At 40.8% G+C, this 26,525-nt stretch overlaps 1 protein-coding gene across 1 annotated transcript in view; it reads right to left on the bottom strand.

Annotated features, from left to right (window-relative positions):
• rsrc1 (arginine/serine-rich coiled-coil 1) overlaps positions 1–26,525 on the bottom strand; it is a 106,913-nt gene that overhangs the window by 51,273 nt on the left and 29,115 nt on the right. The window contains exons 5-6 of the mRNA XM_029517930.1: positions 15,489–15,525; positions 4,965–5,016 (exon numbers count right to left, since the gene is read on the bottom strand). Coding sequence (XP_029373790.1) covers positions 4,965–5,016; positions 15,489–15,525 — 89 coding nt within the window. The remainder of the gene's footprint in view (positions 1–4,964; positions 5,017–15,488; positions 15,526–26,525) is intronic.

Genomic DNA, 26,525 nt, shown 5'->3' with positions numbered 1-26,525 from the left:
AAGGTTTGTGTGTGTGTGTTTCTTCAGGACCCCTGCTGGGACAGAGAAGCTTAATACCCCTTATTTACTGGGGAAGAATTAGTCCTATCACATGATACTGCTATGCTTCACTGATCATGCTCCCTTTGCCTCTTTGTGCCCGTCACTCAATCAGAGAGCAGATATCAATGATCTGAAAAATATAGAACATAAACATGAGACAAACAACACAGAGATAAATGTTTGGCAAGCTTTAAATTTTGTTAAACTGAATTAAGTGTCCTTCTGGGCCAGCAGTTTATGATCTTCTACTCTTCCAATTCAATTCTCATAGTTCAATCTTAACCTCTAAATGTCCTTAAAAACATACCAGGAAAATGTGGAGGGAAAACAAACAAACAAAAAAGAGTCTGTGTTTCATTAAAAGACGCAATAATAGTAAAAGGTTTGTGCCACATTTTTATGCAAATACCACTGGACTTTTTAAACTATATTGAAAGAGGATCTAGAACTGATTAAAAAGAGGCAACATTCTTTGCCATTACACAATTTAAACTGAAAGAGTATTTTGCTTTTCTACAATTTGAACTCTGGAAAATAAAAACAATCCAAATGTATTTATTTTTGACTTGTGAATCTAAACACTTTCTCATATATGTTAAGAATTTGTTGTACGAGAGATATTTAGTAAAACTGTCTCATTTTAATTTTGTTGAAACGCAAACATTGATTGTTAACAAGGGGATTCTGTGCAACATGAAAAGATTGTCCCTTGGACTTTAACTAATGAAAAACAGTTTGTAGCTCTGGTAATAAAGCAGAGACAGACAAGTTCAATATTATTAGATTATTAGATATTAGATTAGAAGTCCAAATTAAAAATGTCTTCCTATCAGCTCTGACCAGATGTCAAACTGTCAAACCAACAGAAAAAGTTAATTCACACCAGTGGGCCCCTGCCAAGTTCAAGCCTCTGATGAGATCTTAAGGAGTGTTTGTTTTGCTTCTGTCAAAGGTTCAAATGTGGAGAAGACTGAGGTTTTGATGACCCTTGGCCTTCAGGTCCTTAGTGGGTGTTCTGCAAACACTCCCTATTGATGTGTGGATAAGGAGAGGCCCGCTGCCGCGCATAGCACTCAAACTCATTTGAGTGGAAATGGACACTGTAATGAAAAGAGCCAAGAACCAAGCAAGTGGCTGAAGAGAAGAGTAGAATACACACGTTAGGGTGTCATGGTAGCTGTGTGTGTATGTGTGTGTGTAAAAAGTATTTTCTTTGTACATTGTTTTTTCTAAGTAAGAGGATCATTACAGTACATGGATATGAAATACCCAGTATGTGTCAACAACCAAAGTAAGGGTTAAGAATAACCAGAAATCTATGCTAATGACGAGCAGTGAAGGAAATTTGTCTGTGCTAGCTTAGAAGACAATAGAGAAAGAATGAAGTTAAACACACGGAGGATGCTGCACAGACCATACAACAAGCCACCAAAACTGCAACTGCAGTACCAATACTGAAATTGTGACTGTATCTGTTTTTCTACTACTACTTGCAGGTCCCAAAGGTATCACAGATGTTGTAGGTGCTTCTACCAGGACTGATGACCTTCTAATCTGACACCAAAATAAAGAAACGAAGAAAGGCACAGTAGGATCGGCAACTTAGAGGAAAAAAAATTAATTCCATCTGATATCACACAACGAACAAAGTTGTGGACAACAAAGAGCCAGGAATAAATAGTTTCATTTCACCTCAAACATCCAGAATTTCTGTTGTTAATTTACTATTACCAGCATATTCAAATGTTCAAATGTCCATATCTTTAGACGTTACAATCAGTGTGTGAACTGCGACAGCTGGCGTCTGTTGTGACAATGTCCTCATATAATGTTCACAAAGGCTACCATTAGCTTGTTTAGGCTAACACTGTTACAGCTTGTAACATAAGGAGGTGACTGTCATTACCGCTGAGTTTGTCAAAACATAACACTAACTGTTTAAATGAATATTTGTGTTTAGTTTGTCACCTTATCAGTCAATTTAAAATGCTGCTTGCAGACTTACTATATGGAGGTCTGTATTCACATGCATGTGTCGAACCACTGTAGATGCAGAAGCATCTATTGTTTTTTTCTGCTGTGCTATTGAATTATTGTTATCATAACGTTTCATTGGTAATGGTATTAGCAGCAACAACAAAAAATTTGCTGTTGGGACTTTTCTTTCACTTTTAAATGTAGTAATACTTTCACAGCAAAATCCAACTGAAGCTCATCTTTAATGATAAACTGTGCTGAATATTTTCCTACAATCTGATTAGAGCATCATGGGAGAAGGTACTTTGAACAGGAACAAGCAGTAAAGCTTATAAAAAGTAACAAACTATTCTAAAGCTCTTATGATTTATATTAAACACAAAATGAATGATAAATATTCTATTATCATTAATTAAAAATATATATACTTTGTTTTATTGAAATAAAAGTCATGCACATAAAAAATCATTAACATTAAACATATTAGTGAAACCTTTCTTTTCATTGATGAAATTAATAAATTAGTTTTTCTTGAAAATATAATTGTAGTTTTTGTGTGTGTGTGTGTGTGTGTGTATGTGTGTGTGTGTGTGTGTGTGTGTGTGTGTGTGTGTGTGTGTGTGTGTGTGTGTGTGTGTGTGTGTTATATGTAGGCCAAGCAGGAAGTGACCCATAAACATATCCATCCAGCTCTTTCATTGGGGGCCAGTGTTGCCCTCCTCCTCTCACCTCCTCATCCCAATCCACACACACAGACACACACACACACAGACACACAAAGCCCCCAGTGAGCACTAAGCAGGCCAGCGGGCCAGCCGAGGGGGCTCATTACAGGTCCACAGAGCCCCCCAACACAAAGGCTTGAGCCGCTTTAGCTATGGGATGATCTGCTCTCTACTGACTAGAGAGAGTCCATAGACGGACAAAAGGGGGGGAAAGAGGGAGGGGATGGGAGAGAAAGAGGTAGTAGAGAGTAGAGAAGAGGAGAGGAGAGCCGCGGGCTTTAAGGATGTCAGGAGACCCCGAGAGAGAAAGCCTGGCGGGTGCTCAGAGAGGAACGGAGGGAAAGAGGAGGAGGAGAGGAGGCTTAAGCTCCACGGCCACGTCAGGACATTAACATTCACACAACCTCCCAACATCTGCTGCTTCCTTCTCGACCTCCATCCCTCCCTCCTTCCATCCCTATCTCACTCTGTCTGCTAACAACCCTGGAACAAAGACAGTAAGCTGGAGAGTGATGGGACAGATAGACATAGAGGGACAAAAGAGAAGAAAATTTTGGAAATAAATACAGATGATAAGCAGATTTATTTAGAAGCTTTGTGAGGAAAATATGTGAGAGAAAAAAAATCCAAAATATAATAACTTGAAAAGGGAATTCATTGGTTATCCACAAAAACTATGGAAGTGGTAGCAAACAAGGCAGAAACATAATCATAAATTATTCAGTCCATTTATTAAATATAACTGCTTTATCAAGGTCAAACCTGTGGTGCATTGGTAATTTACTATAAGTGATAGGATCACGGGGGCCCAAAGCTTGATACAGGCCAGCCTGTGCTCTGTGGTGAAGAGAATCTTTGACTGAGCCATAAACCTGTTCGTTTGGAAGCCTCCAGGAAAGAGAGCAAAACCAGAGACATGTCCAGCACATTAAACCCTCTCCTCTAGCCCTGTGTCTGGCCCTGGGCCTGTCTCTACACCAGTCTGGCCCACTGCACTCAAAGCCACATGCTCAATTTTATGATGCCTCACCACCATTAGGACAACATTAGCCTTGAGGTGGCAGCGCAGGAGTGTGCAGTGTCTGACATACACTATGAAACTAATTTTAGCATTTTTCAAAACCGAATCTTAACAAAAGTGCCCTCACCCCAAACAAATCTCAAATTTCCATATGTAAACTATTTCACTATTTAAAGTATGATGAACTATGTGAAATGTGTTTCACAAAGTTCATATAAGTGAAATCACAACAGGGGGATTGTAGTTCTTCTTTGCTTACAGTAAGCCTGAACAAGTCTTAAGTGAGGTAAAAGTGGTGGTTGCTGGGTGCTTTATAGATGATGTATAGATGCCTGGTTCTTTCATATATTTCCTGTGGTGAAATTAGAGCCCTGTTCTGAAGTGCTCGGTTGTATTTGTGTGTATGTGTGTATGACTGTAAACATGAAGACATCTTTCTCCACAGTCAATCTCTGCCTGTCACATCTGGCTTGCAACTCTACCCCTCGAATACACACTGGAGTATATACACCGTGTGTATGGTGACATCTATGAATTATGTACTGGGAGGAGTGTTTGAAATTAAGCTGCAGTGAATATGGGCCCAGAAGCACTCAAAGTAAAGGAGATTGTGTGTATGTATTGGTGTGTGTGTGTGTGTGTGTGTGAGAGATTGTGGCGGTGTGCAGGGAGGAGTGCTGAAAGTCTGGGGAAACAACTGTGAAGCCTACAGAGGGCCACAATGGAGTATAAAACTGTCTCTATCTCATGATGCCATTGGTGGGGGTAAAAATGAAACACTCGCTGATAATATAAAATACAAAAACACACAGAGGAAATGATAAATTAATGTTCACTGTGTTGTTTTAATATATCAACATTGTAAATACTTTCTGTACTGATAACTCTAGATGATATCACAGGAGTATGTTCATGAATGTGTCGCTGAAGAAATTGATTGGGGATGTAGAGGACGTGGTGGATCAACAGACAAACCATTAGCATAACTAAAAAAGGTATTCAGACAAAAAAAGACCCTCATCTGCCACAACGCACAGTTGGACTATTACTTCTCTCACTCTACCTGCTTGATAATATCCACAAGGAGTGAGCGATCACTGATTGCTAAGTATTAACACCACAGCATAAAAAAAAAAAAAAAAAAAAATATATATATATATATATATATATATATATACATATATCTATTACCAACTTACCTGCAGCCTGCAGGACCATATGCATCCGAACTTTAGCCTGCTCTGCTGGAGTCTGAAGAAAAGTGACAAAGAAGGAAAGAAGGAGAAGAAGAAAAGAGTTAATGACTACACATTTTAATTTGCCTTCCACACAGAGTTCCTTATTTTTCCTGGTCGGATGTGACGGGTGGCTATGAAATAGAGCCTTGAGCTGGTTGTGGTTTAGAGTGTTGCAAAATTGTCAACGCAGAAGCTTTCCAAAACATCCCCTTAAAGAATGATCTACCTGTTGACATTGCTACCCCCGTGCCTGAGAAATCACAGGGCAAAATCCAGGAAGGGACAGGACAGCAAAGCCTCCATACTAACACAACTTTATCTATGTAATCTAGCTGTATTGTGTCCCTTAGGCTGAAATATATTTTACCCATGATAATCTTTAACTGCAACCATTAGAGTGAATGTTCACTTAAACTGTCCTCATGGAGCACCGGGGGGACAACTTCACCAAGCTGCTCAGTCTAGTCGTCTCTAAAAACCCTGCTAGTGAAAAAAGCAACAACATCTCTGACACACCAGGGAGAATCAATGAGGAAGAGATGAAGAGAAATTTAGAGACAAAGAGGGAGAGGGACAGACAGAGAGAGAGGGAGAGAAGAAGAAAGAAAACAAAAGCTGCTGTAACAAGTCTTTCGAGAGTTGGATAAGAGGGCACAGAGAGCACATTTTACAATGATCACAGCCAAAGACTCAACATATTCCCCTTCCCATCATGTGTGTGTCTGTGTGCGTGTATGCATCAGAAACGCTTCGCGGGCATGAGCAGGGGGGAGGGCCCTGTGCTTTGACAGCTGTATAGGGAGGTGCAGCCCGTTTTTCTGACATGCCCTCAAAAAGGCCTTGCTGTAATTCCAATATCACTGCTATTAGATTTGAGGGTCTTAATTGTCAAGGAAGAATGATGGCTACGACAGGGCATGGAGCTATAAAAGGCAGGCATGCTGCAGATTGCTCTCAGAGGTTTTTCCGGCACTGCCGCGGCGCAGCGGACCTTGTTACCATGCAGCGGCAGAGACTGTATGTAGGATTAGAGAAAAATTAAATGCTAATGGGGATGGGATCTGAATCGGCTGCCTGGGAGCATCATTTAGACGACAGGGCCAGGGCGTCGCTGACAGGCATCGCTTCCTCCCACCTCCTCCTCCACAGATAACCCAGCTCTTCCTCCCACCATTCCTCCTCCTGGCTCCCCACCCTCAGCAAAAAAATCTGATTTATCAAACTGTAAACTTGTCACTTTGTAAAAACGTCACTTTTCGGTGGCAGTCAGGGAAATATAATGACCCCCTTTAATGTAGCAATGTCAGGATGCTGTATCCTAGATGGAAAGCACATCAAGGCCCCGCACAGACACAGACTGACACACACTTAATGCAACATGGGTGTTTGTGTGTGTGTGTGTCTCTCTATCCCCTGTAGCAGGTGACATAATGAATCACGCTTACGCTGACTTGCAATGCTTGACAGCTGAAATTACCAATCACTATTATGCTGGAAAAAAGGAAGAAAACATGAGGCCTTCACCCACACACAGCTTCTATTCCACTTCATGAAGAAATGATTAGGGCATATTAGGGCACAGAGCTTTTGGCAGCTTTGTCTTTTAAGTGAACAGTCTTAGTGGGGATTAAATGCCACTAAGTAAATGTCCTGAGTAAGATTTGAACCCATTTAGATAGCATGGGGCTTAGCCTGCTGAACAATTAGAACGACAGAGAAATCAGTCTTGGTACAAGAACTCATTTAGACATCACAGCTTAACTAACCTGTGTGTGCTGTGCAATCATCTTAGTTACAGTTTATTACGACACCTCCTCAATAATTACATTAGCATTTGTTTACATTGGCCTCCAGGCGTGTGTAAGGCCATGCATCTTAAATACACACACACGCACAATCTTAGATCTTGAAAAGTAATATGGCACTGAATCACTAGAGACAGGATACTGCTGCTGCATTTTCTGTTGCTGTTAAACTTTCAAGCAACTTGCTTTTCTTACAACACTTGTTAGCGATGTTAAAGCATCTATTTCCTATCAAATATACATGAAAAGAACACTTGAACATCCTGAATCTGGAGTCCTGGAGTGACGCTTTAGTCAAGTGTACTGCATTCTTTTTTTTATGCTGTTTTTTTTTTTTTTTTTTTTTTTTACAATTTGTGATTATGCTATGAACTAATCCTCAATGGCTGCAACTAAAGATTATTTCCACTATAATTTCAATGACATAATTTTTCGACAACAAATCCTTAAAAATAAAATAAAATGTCAGACAATGATAAAAAAATCTGTACAGGCCAATGGGTTTTCTTTGACAGACCAGCAGTCAAAACCTAAAACACACTTTACTACATTTAATGTATTTTTTTAAAGGATCAAAGAACTACCTGATTATTATTAAAATATGGCAATGTTCTCAAACTGATTACTCAATTAATCCTTATAGCCCGAAACTAAATGGACACAGAGATAGGTTAATTCATATCTAATTATTCACACAAGTAATGTAAAAGGTACTCACAAGTCAGCTCAAAATTACACAAAGATAATGACACCCAACCGACACACGGGTACACACATGACATTTCATGTTTTTGCTTCCCAACTAACTCTCCATTTTTCACTCTAATTTGCAAACGTACGCCTGCTTCCTCTGTGTGTAATTCATTAGTAAACAATAAAAAGGCGTTAATTGTGCTCCCCAGAGGCAGCTGTGCGTTCCCCCCACTGGGAGAGAGGCACCCGCTGCATCTGAAGTGGCTTTGCCCCACAATTAGAATAATGCCTTTTTGACACACACAAACAAACATGAGACACCAAGAGGAGGAGGACTCTGTGTGTGTGTGTGTGTGTGTAGGGAGTTAAGTGGAAGTGTGTGTTGGAAATAAGCAGTGCTTTCTGTACGGGGGCTTTACATTATCACACTGTGTAGAAAGGGGGAAACAGGCAGACAAGACAAAACAGACAAAGTTGCTTTTGTTTAAATAGATATATGGCAGACAAAAAGAAATAGTATGTGAAAGAGAAGGAAAATTAGGGAGGATTTTAAAAGATAACGATGAAGAAAAATGCAGAAATAGAGGAGACCAGAGACAGACATGATCAGGCACAGCCATGAAGAGAATAGTTTTTCTAAAACAGAAATGTTGAGACATTTATTGGTCAATGGTCAAGTGTTATAGAGCCATTCATACAATATAGCAGGGCTGTATTTATATTTTACACTGTGGGACTGTATATCTATGTTCTATATGTGTATATGAAATTCAGTCATTCATGGATGATGCAGGTATTTTTTCTCTCTCTGTCTCACAAGGTGTAAAGCAACACCCTTTTATAAACATCCTCCTTTTCAAATAACTTTCATAAGACAATCTACTATTACTAGGCTATTATTGCAATGACGTGATAGCCACAACCGCTTGACTTGGACTAACACTTGCCCTAAATCTGGCAGGAAGTCCAGTATGCACCCAGCAGGCCTCCAACTTGTTTGCTTACCTCACCACAGTGATGACAGACACAGTGAGACACGCTAAACTGAGTCTACGGGCCCAGCACCGCTCCCATTAGTCAAAAGCAAACATGTCCCATTATAAAAACAAATAACCTCACGGCAGTTGGTAAAAACAATCCTACACTGTGTATAATGAGGCACTACAAGCAGCAAATTTTATCTATTTCTAGGACGCCCAGTTCCAAGGGGCTATTATTATCATCAATAGTCCTGAGGCCAACCAGACCAGGGAAAATCTGCAGATGGATTTATGCCTGTTAGAGCAGACACACAGAGGCCTAACAAAGGTCAGCTAGGTCATCTCTGGTAAGACTGTGGTCAGATGGTCAGACTACAGTTACTCTTATTGTTCACTCTGTCTATCAGTTTATGCAGTCACCAGATTCCTTTCATGACTGAGCAGAAATGATAGAAAAACAAAAAAACTATAAAATGCTATTTCTTCAAATACTTTGAGAGAGTTGAGTGCCCCATTCAGGGCCACTGGGAGCTGGAGCAAATCCCACTTGATACTGGATGAGGGCAGGGTACATACTGGTAAACTACCAGTCTACCGCAGGGCTGCCATACAAAAATAACCTACAAGCAATTTCAAGTGGCCAATTGTTTACACCAGTTTGATTATAGGAGAGGAAGCTAGAGTACCTGGAAGGAACCCATATGGGTTTGGGTTAGGGTTAGCACAGGGAGAACATGCACAAAAAGGCCCCAGCCCTGGGTTTATTATTATTATTCTTATTTTCTGTGAGGCAGCAGTGACAGCCTCTCTGTCATCTGATTTACCCATGAAGTCAATTAAAAAAACCTCAAAGTTAATTTCAGTTTACAGAGAAGATGTCCTGGACACTTTACAACAAAATGATTTTGTGTAAGCATTCAAATCCAACATCATTTTCACAAATCTGGCAACATATCACTCAAGATTATTAGTTTTAAAACTACAATAAATTCTCATTTCCTTTGTACTGAGATAAAATGAATTACATGCAATTTCTCAAAAGGTGCATGACGAAGTGTCCGAGAGCAAAAAAACCCCAGACAGACTGCTGCCTTTGTGCATGCCTTCTTACTTCGGTCTGTCTTCACATTCTTTTTAAAGTTAAAGAAGACTTGGGCTCCCAAAAACTTGCAAATGTACTTATCTAATACTTTGTGGGGGAAACCAAATGATACCTCTCCATTATAAAATATGTTTGAAAACCTGCAGTAAGAAATTCAGTAAAAACCAGCATCATCGTGGATTTAGACTCAGACTGAAAAAGTACAAAACTGAAAAAACTCACTTGATAGTTTCAAATATCGAGAGAGACTGTCATGCAAAAACAGTGGGACATCAATGACATCATCAGTACATCTGCCATGACATAAATCTTAATCCTAACACTGTCACCATTATTATCTGTCAATAAAGAGCTTCAATATCTACAGACCCATGCGTGCACCAGCCAACTAAACAAACTCTTTATGCTGGAGTTGATATGCTCAATATTCATCACATTATATTTTTAAAGTCTTCATCTGTTTCCATTTTCCTTAATTTGGTACATTTTGCTCAGGCCTCTTCTGCATCTGCCCCCCCTACACACACACACACACACACACACACGCGCCACCGCCCCACAAACAAACACACAGATATATCCCATACCGGGGAAAACAGAGCCCCTAGAAAATGCAATATTTCTGTTTTTAATATCGAGGTCTATAGGATCAGGGCAGAGATGGGTTCCATGGCAATATGTGTATTTATATATTTTATAAGGAGAAAAAAAATCTGCCTATCCGTGTATGTATTTGGGAAGCCTGGGCCAGTGCATCTAAGCTCATCTTATATGAAAAATAATGTTGTGTATGGCTATACTTTTATATATAATGGCAATATGGGATCAGGGCTCTTTTACAATGTGCCATACTTCAGGCTAGGACTAACAGCATTTTACGGCCCGCCAGCAGTTCATCTTCATGTCTCAGGCAGGCAGGAGCACTGCATAATAATGTCGTTTCCTGCCCCCAAATGCTATTTCACAGGCTGGGGCTCATTTCTCAAACTTCACCACTTTTACAATTTCCCAAACTTTTATTCCCGTCATTATTACCAACAAGATTTCATTACGTATTTAGAATGTAAACAAGTCTGAGTAATGACACTCCCCCATCTCACTGGAATCATTCCGGCTGATGGCTGTGCCACTATCTCGGGTGCGTGTAGTTGTACAGACACACAAGTTGAAACACACAGGCTCAAACATGCATGCGGCTTCAACAAATACACAAAACCCCATGCACTGCGGTTTACACACCCACAACATACTAAAAGTAGACATACATATACTCGTGTAAAACACCCTGGCCAAAATACAACTCAAAGGCAGTAATTTACAACCCAGTGTATATGTGTGTGTGTGTGGTATGCACATGCATGCATGTGTTCCTGATAAAGGGGGGAGGGGGGTGGTGGTGGTGGGGATGGGGTGTGTGTCTGTGGGGGGGTGGAGTTTTATACTCAACTCACATAAATCATGTAGAAGAAAAATGAGCAAATGTGCAGGCTAACTCATCTTCTCCCCATCCGGAGAAAATGAAATTCACTGGAATACCTATCAAAACTGCAATCATCCAGAGATAATATCTTCTTTGGTCTATCTGCACTTTCCGATTTAATTTCCTCCATGCCCTTGACATCCAGCGATACCATTAAGATGAAGCACATACAGTAAGGGAGCAGTTCTCACGTTTTGATGTATGAGATCTCCGCACTTAATGTAATATCATCATTTGAAAATTAATGCAATTTTTCTTTTGTTTGTGGAGTGTGTGTCTTGTTTGTTTTGTTTTTTTTTTTTTGGGGGGGGGACACTTAAACCATGGTGAGACAGTCAGCACAATGGAGAAAAAGACAAGTGATATGGGGTGGGGGGACTACATAGTACCACGGACCCCCCCCCCCCCCCACTCCTTCCATGCCAGAATGACATGCAATTACGTCTGTGCCTACCCCAAGTCAGAGGTCACTCAAATTACTCCATCATTTAGCTGTGCCGTCGAGATGAGAGAGAGAGGAGACACCCCCACACCCCAACTATACTTCCACATCCTCCCAACCACTGCCACCACATCAAATATCATGATATCATTAGTGTAATAAGGATGGAAATCTGTTTGCCGATTGCCTACCCCCCACCCCCCTTCTTTCCTTCTTTATCTGTCCAGATCTCTTGCTGGGCTCTTTGCAGTACTTTATCCTTTACAGCCATATTACAGAGGAAGAAAGACTGACTGAGACAAAGAAATACAAAGAAAGAGAAAGAGATCCATGGGGAGATAAAGGCAAAGTGTTTGATGAGACAATTAAAGTTTGAAAACATCAACAAAGGCAGAATAAAAGTAAGGAAGGAGACAATTCTACATCTTTCATGGCAGTGAACTCTCACCGTCAGACAGCTCCATGTTGTCTCACTGCCATATTCAGTGATGCTGTGTTTGTTACATTCTTGGGGTAAGCGTGCCATCCTGGCTACAGCTGTTGGTTCCTATCTGTCAGTAGGCCAACCAAGCTATTTTCCTCAGTAAACTTTTCAACTCTCCAAGGGACATTCAGACGACATCAGCCACCCCTGAAGAAAGCTATGTGCACACCAGTCTGGTGCTGTAGCAACCAAATTCAACTAAAACAAATACACTGTGAGGTAGAAGAAAACATGTGGCCAATATATCTAAATATAGAAGAATTTAAATTTTCCTTTCCACCACATTTTAAGATTTTGATGGATGCTTACAGAGGTGGAGTAACAGGAAAGAGCTGATCAGACCACGATATTCAAGATTTCTGTACCTATTGGTAATTCAAAATCCATTACTATGAAATAATGTTTGTTTATTATTTATTTATTATTGCTCTTTAAAAACATCACCACTCAGAAAGACAAAAAAGGCTAACTATACCTTGACAAGACTTTTCCTGCCACTCATACTTTCTCTGCAACCTTCAACTAACCTCTGAACTGGCCTGTCCTGCCCTCTTACATCATGGCCTCATCTCGAGACCTACGAGGTTTCTGGTTTCTCTCCCTTGTTTTTATTCCACTTGTTTCTTCTTCTATCCTTCCCCAGACAGTATGTGCGGTTGAACGATGGGTACCGCTGCTGGTTGAGCCAATAATCCTGATGAGGCTGATTCTTCAAATATTGATTGAGCTGCTGGCTTTCTTCTACTTCGCTCTAAGAGGCTGTGCATCTGGACTGATTAGCTGCTGTAGGCCACCTCTTTCACCATCGCTCTATTTCTCCCAGAACAAGAAACCCTCCAATCCAAACTGAGGCATGCGTGTGTGTGTGTGTCCATGAGTGTCTGCTTGGACGTGTATGTGCCTGTGTGCACAAAAGCAGAGACTAAAGTGGAGCACTGGGAGCAATTAACTTCAGTCTTTTTCTCTGCATTGCTACTGATCGCATGATTCAGTCAATCTGCTGAAATACGAACACAAAACAAACATGAACAATAAAACAAACCTCAGACCACATAAATCTTAATTGCCCACCTAATTAGTGCACCAGTCATTTGCTCATACAGTTAACTGAACAGGAGGAGGTAATGTTGGTATTCATTATGAAAAATCAAGCACAAGAATGATTTGAACAAACTCTTGATTGTTACATCAGGGTGAAAATTTGGCAGATATTTGTCTGCTATGAGTAAACAATAAAACATTTGCTGACAACTACACAAAATATTTCAAATGAATTTAGGAAAAAAGTGAGTTTTGGTAGAGACCAGCGTGGTGATAGTTGATGCACTAATTTTAAGAACGAGACATTAACACTAACATGTGTTTAGAAATCTAGAGAAATGTATGTGGGGTATAGAGGGAAACAGCATTTCTAATAGCCCCGAAACTCTACCTCAGAGGGAGACAAGCTCCATTATTTACAGTTTTCTGTCCCGAATCATAATCAGAGTCTTGCGCTCCCCAGGCAGCTGACTACTGGGGAGCAATCTCCCCATAAGCATAAACACACCCATAAATTCAAACGCTCAGTATTCAGGTATTCAAATTTCCAGAAACATATATACAAAAAATGCTCCGGGAAACATTCCAATGTGTGTGTGTCTGTGTAAGTGTGTACTGACTAACTCCGGATGAGTATTAAGACACAGCAGTAGCTAAGAATCAAACACAACATCAATAACAACATGTTATAATCTGTCCCTATTGACTCACTTTGTGCTCTGTACCTCTGTATAAAACTGCATGCAGGGGCAAACTAGCTAATCCCTTCCAAGAAACATAATGTAAACATACTTAGGTGTGCAATACCAATCCTTAGAGGAAAATATGTAAAGGCAATCCAGTTTACATTCATCTACATTGTTGCTGTAATGATATGACACACAGATAAACATTGAAGGTAAATTTGACTAGATAAGTTTGCAAGAAGTGTGAGGATGAAAAATCAGCACACTACTGAGTGACCTCTCTCATATATATAGTTCATATATAGGTATTTGTCAGGGCTGTCTACAGATTATCTCTTACGTCTTATTACAATTAGTTCACTTTCCTCCATTTGCATTTACCAGGAAGACTCTCAACAGGAGACAGGCTACGTAATGTTTCCCAAGATATAAATGTCCATGTATTGATTAATGCTGTTTATGTATGTAATCCTCTCTTGAATAATTCACAACACCTTTTATGGAGGACCACATCCATCACACCTTCAGACCCTCCCACATACATCTCCAAACCCAAAGTATGACTATTACTATTCCAACACAACACAGAAGGGTGATATTTCAAGAGAGTCTGAAATGTACCAGTCAACACAGAATGTCAGTTATTTGAAAGCAGTGAATCAGTGCATGGACCTGTGTACTCTGACCTGTGTCAGAGTACAATACTTTAAATTTCCTAACTGCTGACTAACTGCAGCAGAATAACAGTATAAATGCTCTTAGGGTACAAAGTGAAAAAGTACATGAAGAACCTAAAGTCTCATCCCACTCTAATCAGAGTCCTTAAGAGACTCAATAACAATGTTAAGAAATAATTCTGCAGCTGAGTTTGCCAATGTTGTAATTTGGAGTCAACTCTATCTGATCTGCTGCTTTCGGTATTGGAGAGTTAACTGAGAAGTGCTTGAATTTCGGGGTCAGTCTTTTGTGTAGCATATTCAGGGTCATTTGCGTAGCACGTGGTGGGGAGGAGGGTCATTTGCGTAGGGTGCTGGGACCTGCAGTTTAGTATGCAGGGAGGCAGGGGAGGGAGGGCATGTGACATCTACAGAGAGCCAGGACCCTCACTGACCCCTGTCTATAATTCATCCCCTGGAATATGGGGCACATCAAACCTTGGTTCCTTCCCACCCAAAAAGAGAAGAGAGAACCTTTTCACTTTGTTGCAAGGCACTCTGACCTCGTATTAAAGCAAGTAGCGAGAGAAACCCAGGAAACGGCCATTAAATTTTCAGGGCCATCCCGGGAGAGCATTTCCAGCAGGCCGTCAATTCATAGATGGGAGAAGACTGAGGAAAGGCCCCATGCTGACAAGAGGAGCAAGAGAGAAAAGTAAAGCAGGAGGGTGTATATGTCTGTGCCTAAAAAAAAAAACCAAAGAAAAAACTTTCCATGTGCAAAGGTGGTTGGATATGAAAATCCCAAAAATATCTACAATTACATGCAAAAGCCAGGAGAGCAGGGTGGATAACTAGTATGTATGTGTTTGGGCAGAACTGGTGATAAATGAAATACTAATATAAAAGCTAGACCAGGCCCTAGGGGAGACACCACCCTCCCTCTTCCCCTGTTTTCTCTGTTTTTCTCCCCCTGCCTGTTAGCTGCAGGTATTCAGCTCCAATTCCGGAGGTTTCATTAGAAATGCAGATATCAAAGTGCATGTGTTTGTGCGTTTGTGCGTGTGTGTGTGTGTGTGTGTGGGATTAAAGAGGGGGGTGTCGAATAGAACTTACCAGATGTTCTAATCTGCCTTTGATGTTCCCAGCATCCCTGCAACACAACAACACATTTCCCCCACTGTAAATAAAGTGCCAACACAAAACCTCATTTAATAAAAAGAGCATTTTTGCGAGCACAGACAGCCACACATCCACAAGGGTAGAAAGGCGCACACATTCGGAAGCGTACATATACACATTAGAGAAAGAAGAACAAACTTCTGCACAAATTTCTAAATATTTTAACATGTTTGACTGGAATATTGTCCATGGCTAATTCTGGCTACCTGGGATTGGGACAGTAGCTAATCAATTAGTCTACATATTGTTTTCCCAAACACTGAATACACTGTTGGTCTATTGATTATCAGATAGTGGCAAAACACGATTACCATAAGTCTCTTGACATCAAGATGATATCAAGTTAACTTTCATAATAAACTACACCAAGAAGAAATATTTCCATGTCAGAGGCAGTGAGATTTTTTTTTTTTATTACAAACTTCAAGGGGTTATCAAAATGGCTACAGAACATCTTTCCTCAACTGATAATAGACTAGAAGCTCAAATAAGTTCAAGCTGAAATCCAAGCATAAGTTATCATAATGATCAAACTCTTTTTGTATTCCTCTTATCAAATACACTGACCTGCTTTTAGAGAAAATTATCTTGATGACATCATAGAAATTTTGGTTAGTCAAAAGAAAAAAAAGAAAGCTCTACATAATGAAGAATTATTATAATTTTTAAACTTCAGACCAAAGTGCTGTGTGTGTTTGCATCGATACCAGACAGAGGTGGACTAATATTGTTGCCACGTTGCTGGCAGACCGAATTATTATTTCCAACTACAGAGAAAGAAGTGGGAGCTTATTATCTGTGAATTAATAAAAAATGTGCGTATGATTATCAGGGTAGCAACAGCAGAATGGCGAGTCGAGGAAGTGGAGGCGGAGAGGGGGGAGCAGTTGGTTTTAAAAAGAGCAAATTGGCAGTAAATAATAGATGCAATTTTGGCACATTTCAAATTTGCAGCAGTGGAAATCAAAAGATCAAAAGAACACAAACAGCCCCTGTCCCCTATCCCAGTACGCCCCCACCCAACTCTGGCTCCCATTACTGACAACTCTACCCTGGTCGTGGAGTTTCACTGTGTGCGTGTGCGTTGAGAGAGAGGAAGGCTTATCGACAGGCTTCAGTTGCTAATGCAGCCAGCAGCATCACAGTGTAAATCGACACCATCTCTAAAATTACATACTGTCTAATCCATCCCATCCTCCATCCCTTGCTCTATTCCTCTAACCAACTCTCTATCCATCCATCCATTCATCAGGCCGAACCCAGTGTGACCACAAATTCAGGACATTCCCACATCATCAACATTTCAGCATTCAAGAGCAAAGAGGCGAGGAAGAAAAGATGTTTTCTTGATGCTTGTTTATTCTTGTGCACTGTCAGTGAGCCGCATGCAGACAAGTCAACCACTTAAGGCAAACTTCATCTAGCTGTAATTACATTACATTCTGACAAACACCCCGCCACATTCATTATACATGATGGGCGCCCGGCAACCAGACAGCAAGACATTTGTTACCGTGGTGACAGTGTGTGTAATCCGCTAATGAAGCGCAATTAGTGAGAAACAATCTAACACAGGGGAGACGTGGCACTCGATCCCTCCTCCTCCACTCAGTTCCTTTCACTTTTTTCATCCCCCTCTCTCCTCACACCCCTTTTTATAACCACATCTTTTTTCCTCTCTTTTATTTTTGTGATTCAACCTTTATTAAGTTCTTCACTTGCATTTAATCTCCCAGTCTTTCATCTGTTGTCCTGACTTCATCAAGGGCAAGCTGTCCAGTGCTGTCTGCACCAGGGCCGAAGGGATTGCTCTATCCATTAGACACACATGGCTGGTATGCTCATGCGCGCGCACACACACACACACACACACACACACACACACACACCATTTTACATCCTCATCTCGCTTTCAAAACATCATATAATCTGTTGAGGTCTTCAGGGACAGGGCTTTTCTTTTCTCCTTATCTCTCTCTTCCCCTCCCTTCCTCCTTACTCTGTGCCTTCAACGCAGAGGCAGCATTGATTTCTGAATTACGCCACAATATTAAATAATTAATATACTTGCCATGATTGATGTTTTGCATTAGGCCAATATTAGGTTATCAATCAAAATCCACTTGGTTTAATGTAATAATATTGAAAATGTGTCAGTGCCTGTTCATCCAATTTGTAGTGGAGGCAGGCCAGATAGTAATGGTGGTGTAGCACAAGGCCTCAGAGACACTGTGGCCTGCTTACTACAACTATAGGAGCACATTAAGGTCCTGGCTTACAGCACAAGGGAGGGAGGGGCATGGTGGGAGGAGAGCTGAGGGGAAAACAAGGAATTATACCAATGAAGCACAGGTTTGACTTGTTGAGAGGCAATTTGAGCTGTGCTGGACATCTTGGTCTGCCCTCTTTGAGGAATATTAACTTATGGCACAGTAAAATCCTTGGTACCATCTATACACAGAATATTTTACATGAACATTTATTAATTTACAAGTAATTAAAAAAACTACTATGAATTGTTGTATAAATTTTATAGTTGCAAGGGGAGACTTTGTCCTGCTGAAGAGCAGGTCGGTAGTTGAATCCTTGGCTGCTCCTGTTAAGATGGAGAAGAAGCTAAACCTCAAATCATCTATTATTCTTGTAAAAATTTAATTTAGAATTCAATTTCAAAGCATCTAGGTATATGGCACTCAAGACACAGTATGATCTAACAATAACAAAGAGCAGCATCATCAAGGATCATGGTCATCAGAATCATCATCACCTGTTCTATAAAATATGAGACATGGTAAGTATAAAAATGGGCAAAGAGTGCCCAAATGAAAAGGAGAGCTATTCCGCACAGTGAATATTGTAAACACTCAACTATTGAATGACAACATTTTGCCTAGTAATGCTCTAAAATGTTGGCGAATCAAACGTTTTGAGGACCTGAAATATTTTGTGTTCCAACATTTTTTTTTCTTCTGAACAGCCTTCAAGACAGAGTGGGAAATAGAGAGATAGCAAATGAATTGGGGGCTGTAGAGTAATGTATTTTGTTTTCCAGGAAATGGCAATTAATTATCTGGAGTCAATTACGTAAAACTGGACAAACAAGTGAAAGTGTTACACTGAGACAAGGTCAATACTGACAAATTTAACATGGTAGCTGTATCCATCACACTGTTGCCACTTTTCTGCTTTCTAATCCCAGTACTTTTTTCTCTCCTCTCTCCTTCTTTTATCTGCTTCCATCGATGGGCATTCTTTTCCACTTGTTGTTTCTTCCATGAATTTTCTTTGCCTCTATCACTCACAGTGCATCGTCTCTCTCACTGTGTCCAAGATGCTTCTCTGTCTCGTGCACTCTAACGAGGATCTTTAAGCTGTTGCCTCATTTTACCTCATCTCTCTTCCCACCTGTCATTTTGCACTCTCCCAATCTCCCGCCTGCATCTCCTTCTCCCCCCTCAGCCCACTGCTGCGGCACCAGCTCCACCACTCACCCTCATAAACCCTGGCGCTCTTGCGAGCAGGCAATTAATTACAGAGTCAGCACCAGATGAGTTGTCATTTGTGGTCAAGTTCCTGATAATTGCATTAGGTCTTCAGGTTTTTCTAAAATGCCCTGCCCTTTTTCCACTCAACCCCTCTATTTTTTTTTCTTTCTGTCTTTTTGCTCAAACCCCCTTCTCTCCCACCCCTTGACATGGCCGAGATGAATATCTTTAGTCAGTCAATGGAGGCGACAGAGGGACTTAACATGCAGAGGCAGTCTTTTTATTTCCAGCTGACAGAGCTGCCCATTAGCCCAGCACTCATCAACCATGCATTACCGCTCAGTTCTGCAGTCCTGTGTGTGGAAGTTTTAACCCCTTTCACTGTCCACTACTGCCCATGTTTATCACATAATAACATGGCGTGATTTAACGGGCCCTTGCTCACTGGCCGTATTAAGTCCTTTAACTGTCCCACATAAGTGTCTGCAGGGATGTTACTGCACTTGACTGGCTGTATCTGTGTGTAATAGCAGCCTAACTGGTCATTCAAAGAAATTACCTCTATGCTTTCATTATGATATTTTACCTTTCACATAAATGCACTGCAAGAGAATTCATCTTTTTGTATGGTTTCGGATTGTTTTATGTCAAAAACAAAAATGTCTGCTCATCTTTATGCATTCATACTCACAGGTTGACAAATTCAACTAAATGGTAATTTACTGGATTGGGAAATTGTTATTTTCATTTGTGCTTGATGTGGAATCTGAATTATTTTCCAGGGCTCAAAAACTGTGGTGGACCTTTCCATAAAAGGGAAGACAAACCTATGACCAAGTTGTTACTACTGTACTTTTTTCCCCTCAAGCATACTCCACCTCTTTTCCTTGGCATAAATACCATTTAGACCTTGAGCAGCCTGTCAGCCTTCAACCTGATATCAGTCACAGATAATGAGGAGATGAGCAGAAAAGAGAAGCAGCAAAGGGGAGACAGGACACTGTAAGGCTGTGAAAGAGACATCATTCAAAAGAGAAAATGTGTACTTGTGTGCGTGTACGTGTGTGTTTGTGTGTACTCCATTTTCCACAGTTGCATGCCTTGTCAAGCATGTCATTGAGCATTCATATGTTGTTTGATAGAATGGCAGGCATATTTATTACAGAGCTGATGTGATGGGGACACGAGAGTTAGCATTCATATACGCAACACACAGTCCACATCAGCGACATCTGCCTGTTTAACTAATAGAAGGCAAAAGCTTGATATTAAGCAGTCGAAGGATAAGGACAGACATACAAACACACAAACGTAATAATACAGGGAGCTCAGTTTTCCCGCAGGCCTGATTGCCATCTCCATAGACTCTTTTTAACAGGGCTGCCAATTGAAAGTGAAATTGTATTCTTGTAGAGCCACCTCTTTGGGTTTTTACACGGCTAAGAGCAGAGATGCACACGCACGCACACGCGCGCACACACACACACACACACACACACACACACACACACACACACACACACACACACACACACACACAGAGGAAAGGATAATGCAGGGGTAAGTCAGGGGCTGTCACTCTTCCATGCAGAACACACACAAGAGGGAACAAAACAGTGACTTATGCTTCTATGCTTTCTCTGTAACTCAGTATGTGCGCGCACACACACACACACACACACACACACACACACACACACACACACACACACACACACACACACACACACACACACACCCCCACACCCACACCCACACCCACACCCACACCCACACAGGTACACAAGCAACCCCCTTCCCAATGAAGGGGGCAGTACTTTAGCATAATCCCAAAATGGTAGAGAAAAGCAGTCCATTAAAAACAGAGCTAACAAATTCTGCACTTTATGTTTCTCTGAGGGAGGGTGAAGTGCAGTCAATAAAAAAGTCAGAAAAGGAGGAATAATCTTTGAGCACACACACACGAACACACCTGCTCATATGTGGTCCATGTTTGACACCTGGACATGAACATGGGAAAGAGAGTGCGAGAACACTGCTTGTATTAGTTTAACAGATGGCGTAGAAGTGTTGCATAATTACTTATCATCATACCATATAAATTAAAAAACAGACATTTTGACACGTCATTTCACTAATGAGCACATTTGTGGTTGCTGCTTCCTTCTAAGCTGAACATACACAGATCAGATATCACATTCGGTACAAACCTCACCAAAACCTGACAAAAACAAAAGTCATAGTGAACAAAATGCTTGGTATTGATGTTCCACTGCCAACAATAACACCAGAATCACAACAAGGTACCGCACACAGTGTGTGTTGTAGTCAAAGAAACATGACTATTATTTAATTAAAAATTCAAAAATATATGAACTTGATGTCTGATTGATACCATGTGAATGTGTTGTTTGTGTCACTCTGAGTACTAAAAAATTTAAAATCTGTAGCATCTGTAGATCATGCCTGGGAAATCATCTTGAACAAATTTTCTGCCAGAAAAATCTGGCTAAAACACATACACACTCATACATGCATTGAATCACACATAACATGAGATAGCAAGGGTTTTTCCCAAAGGATAGACCGTATCTCCTGCTTCTCCATCTAAAAAAAAAACCACACACACACACACACACACACACACACACACAAACACACACAGTGCTGAAGGGAATTATATCCTGCGGCCAAGTTTTAAAGAAAATTGACTTCTTTTTAGTGTGTTACATTGAGGGAGAGTGGGACAAAGACAGAAAGAGAGAAAGCAAAGGAGAGAAATGGAGAGCAATCAATTTCCCCGCGGTTTCTTCAATAGCCAGCAGTCCTTTTCATACCTCCCAATTAGAACCTTTCCTAATCAGAGAAATACCTCTCCATTATTGAGACCAAGACAATAACACTCCCCAACATTTCTGCCTGCTCCAAAACTCTGTAGATTGCAGTACTGGTACACAAAGAATAAAGCACTGGGCTGTAAGGTGGGGGGGGGGATGCTTGTGTTAAAATCACATGTGGAAATCTTTTGGCTCTCCTCACGGCCCCAGAAAAACTGATGGGGAACAATGGCAGCCCGGCGCAGCATCTGTCATGGCACAATATAAAAAGATGATCTTGGCATCGAATGGACAAAAAAAAAAAAAAAAACCTGAAAAAGAACGAGCGGGATAGAAGAAGACGGGGGAATGGAGGGGAGGGGAAGGGGAGGAGAGGGCCAGGCGAGAGGTAATTCATTTGCAAATCAGGCCCTGGCGCTCAGGTCTATTTCAAGCTGCCAGTGGGTGCCAGGAGTTAACAAGGTAATCAGTTTCAATCCTGCCCTTCAATTGTACATCACACCCTCATCCAGAGAATACCCAGCCCTTTCTATAGACACAGAGGGGGGAAAGTAGAAATCTGGCTGCCGACTGGCTGCACACACAATACACACAAACACCTGAAGACAAATGTATATCTATATACAGGAACCCATGTATTTGTGCTCACTGACTGGTTATTAATAGCCAAGTATACACAAAATGGTCTTACATGCAACTCTACCAGAGTAAAGATCAGTCAGTTCATTATTTCAGATGTTTGGTCACGCAAACAGGTCAAATATTTGCTGATTCCAGCCTTCCAAACATGACTGCTTTTTGTCTTGTTTGAGTTACAAGCTGAAACTTGGGTGAGTCAAATCTTTTCAAAGAGACAGAAGTTGTGAGAGCCCACAGTCACAATATTTTTGATATGGGTTAATCACAGATAATCTAACATATGTAAAAAAAAATCTACCAAAGCACTGAGAAATGCTTATTTATCAGTCCTTATCAGTCTTTTTTAGTTTTTCACACCATATGTTAATCATCTATAGCTATCAGTTTCATTTGTCTGCGTGATGCTGCCATACCCATATTTAAAATAGCTTGAATAGTTACACATAAAACTTTAATATTAGATGCTTTTTCCAAGATATAATTTTTGTTGCAAAGGCAACGATTTGGGGACGTCTACTTCCAACATATACTAAAATTAAAATTTTTCCTTCCCCAAAGACATCCCTTACAATAATTCAATCTGAACCCGAACGAATGAGAAAGTATCAGTGAGGACAATGCTGTTATGAACGTAAAAATGCTCCAAACAGAAGTGGTAGAAAGAAACCAGAGAGCCTAAACCTGTTCTAATCCTTTCTTCCTCTCTCTGTATCCCTCTCTTTAGCCTGTGTCAGCTGTAACCGGCTGGCCGAGAGGCAGTTAGCCCACGTTAGTCCCTCATCTGCATAATCAATATGACAACCTTATTTTTCTGATGCAAACAGGATTTTGCTGCTGAGGTGTGTGTGTGTGTGCGTGTGCGTGTGTATGTGCCCAGTCTGCTTCTGGCCAGCCTCAGTCATGGCCCTCTTTAGCCCTAATTAGATTAGGTGCGATTATCCCAGCTCCCGTTACAAGTGTACAGGCTGGATAAAGTGGCCACAAAGGCCAGCCTGTCACAGGGACTGAGCTCCGGTCTGCAGGTTATCGGGGTCCAGGGAGACACACCGCGTACATTGTTATTCATATCATTGACACACCGTTTTCTACAGTGCCTTTTTCACTTCTCTTCATGCACTGAACCCCACCACCACCCTCCCCTCCTCCCATGTCTGGTGTCAAACTGGCGTAATCACGGGCCATGGTAAGTCTCTCCTCTTTTTCGCTTTCTGTCTGTCCGTCAGAAGACAAAACAACATGCCCCCAAGCGCTCTGCAGTCTGGCCTAGAGGGAGATATCAGGGCTCTCTGTGCATGTGCGTGTGCATGTGTGTGTGCGTGTTTGTGTATGTAGACTTCAAGGAAAAGTATGGTACAAAGGAGAAAGTTACCCCATGTTTCACACTGTAACAAATAACCAAACGAAGAGAGCAAAGAATAACATGCACACACAGGTCCATAGGACAGAGTGGTCAGCACCATACAGACTAAATCTCACTCTTAAGGCCTGGCTCTAATGTCATCAACTCACTACTGCCAACCAAAATAATCAGTTGCATCAAATATGAAAACTCATTAAAACAAAAAAATTGTGTTGAATGTTCGGTCACATATAATCTTTTTCGTCAGTCTGTGGGTAAAAAGTGAAGATTTATATATGTGCCTTTTTGTGTTTAGATAATATTCAACACTAGAAAACTTTTTTTGCTTCATGAACAGAAGGGTTTTGTAGAGAAAGGTACCACTCAGTACTAACACATTCATGCATAATGTGCCCACATATGTCCAGTACTTGCACAGTAATTGTTATATGTCATATGTATCTGCAAAAAAAAAATTGTGCCATAAAACTGGCCCCAATGGTATTATTCATCCTGATTAATATGTATTTGAAAATTTAACAAGATGATTTGTGCTCTTTTTCATTCTCTGAAAGACTCAAGGACCATTTCCCTGAAAACATTTTCCACATAGAGCTCAGCAGTGAAAGATTTCAGTAGGTCTGCTCAGATGTGTGTGTACACAGGGAAAAAAAGAAGAGAATTATTTTCACTCTGTTGATTAGAGAGCAGTGCCCAAGATATGTATACACCACTGAACATACTTTCCATGCCGTCAGATCTAGGCACAGAAGGAGGCAAAATCATGGAGGCATGGATACACGAAAAGGGAAAAAAAACAAAAAAACAAAAAAAAACAACTGAAAGGGTGAATGTCACTGAAAAAAGATACTGAAAAAAAGGAGGACCTACAAGTGTTGAGCGGTGGAGTATGGACTTAAAAGTGGTAGTTCTGCTTATTTGGCGTGGGGTTGTGTGAGCTTCTTATCTACAGTCAGTGTATTACCTGAGGTAGATTCAGATCAGCAGGAATACTGACACAGAAGCTGAACTGTGCTGTGTTGTTGTGGATGGGGCTAACCACAGAAATGCGGTTTTAGCTGTTTTGAAAACTTTCCTACAGAAAAGGCTTGTAACAGTGTCAATGCAGTCGCTGTTTGGAATATTTTTACCACAGTATCTTGCCATCAAACAGCCACTCCTATTGTTTCACCCATTAAATGTGGCACAAACCTAACCACACTTCACTCTGACTGAAAAATCTCATCTGTGCAGTCATTGTGCGCGCAGTTGTTGTGCTAGGACATAGTATTGTAACTGTTATAGATTTTACAAACCATAGAGCCAAAGAAAAGGACTACTCGTAAGTTAATGTGGTGAAAAGTTTTACATATTTTGTGGTTTTATCTATTCCCAAAACCAACGTGTCACAAGAATTGACCGACAGAAGTGAAAAACATGAGGTGTGATGTGATAAAAGATCAGCTGAAGCTAGAACTGGTGCTGAACGGATGTTATTGTAATAAAACATATGTTGTGTTATGACATTTCAACATTGTAAAACTGAAAGATTTTAATCGTATTGCAAGAAGCCTAAGTACAGCCTACATAATTACAAAAAGACTGTGTGCCCTGCTGTAGAAAAGTTGACAGTCGCAGAAAAAAAAATCAGCTGTGTGTGTGTGTGAGACAGAGGGAGAGTGTTGTGTGTGTGTCTGTCTGTGCCAGAGAGAATGAGTGTGAGAAAAAGTAAAATAACTATTAGGGAACCGCAAGGACTAGACTGGCAAGAGAGCAAGACAGAGCACATGAGAGCAAAAAAGAGAGAACAAGTGAGTGAGACATTAGTACAAATGAATTAAACATCGTCCCAGAGATCTAAAGTTGAGCTGAAGAAGTGGCAGATTAAATGGGTAGGAAAGGAAGGAGAAAGGGAAGTGGGGGGAGCAAGGCAGGAGGCTTGATAACTGTCTTGTGGCTTCTCAATGTTCAATATGAGCAGAGTGAGACCACCAAATCCCATCAGTGACACAAATAAGTACATCAGTGGTCACAATTGGACACACGCAGGCGTGTGATCGGTAACTGAACTCATTTCTCTGTGACAGAAAATACTGTGGAAATGACTGTCGACGTTCTCCAAGGACAATTATTACAATATGCTTCTCTCAGGCAATATTTACTTTCAGAACTGAGTCATGATACTTAACTGGACAACTGTAATGCTGCTTCCCCAGTCTGAAGTAGGTATTCTTGGAATGATCAATGCCATTAGGCAAAACCTGCAGAGCTGTATTTCTGTCTCAGTGCTGCAGAGGTCAAATGCGTGACAAAAGGTGCTTTCTACTAACAAAGAACTTTCCTCAGCTCCTCTCTGTCCGTTCTCTATGTTACTTCGTCTGTTGTCTCCAACTAAAAAACAACATCTCTTTCTTTATAAATGTATTCTCACTCTCAGTCTTTCTCATAAAGACTTCAGTCAACACCTTCCCTTGCCCCTGGTGCAGATGAATAAGCACTGGAGTCTGGAGAAAATTAAACATTAATGGTGTGTCTCTTTTACACATCATTCTCCATAACAATCTTCTCTTTTAGCTCCCCTCACTGCCTTCAACACCACTCTGCCTCCTTCAAACCAAACTACCCGAGCTTTTTCAGTGAGGGGGAAAATACTGAGAGCAGAAAAACATAT

The sequence above is a fragment of the Echeneis naucrates genome, chromosome 13, assembly GCF_900963305.1.
Source record: "Echeneis naucrates chromosome 13, fEcheNa1.1, whole genome shotgun sequence".
NCBI classification, from domain to species: Eukaryota; Metazoa; Chordata; class Actinopteri; order Carangiformes; family Echeneidae; genus Echeneis; species Echeneis naucrates.
This window is presented reverse-complemented; position numbering and strand designations above follow the sequence as displayed.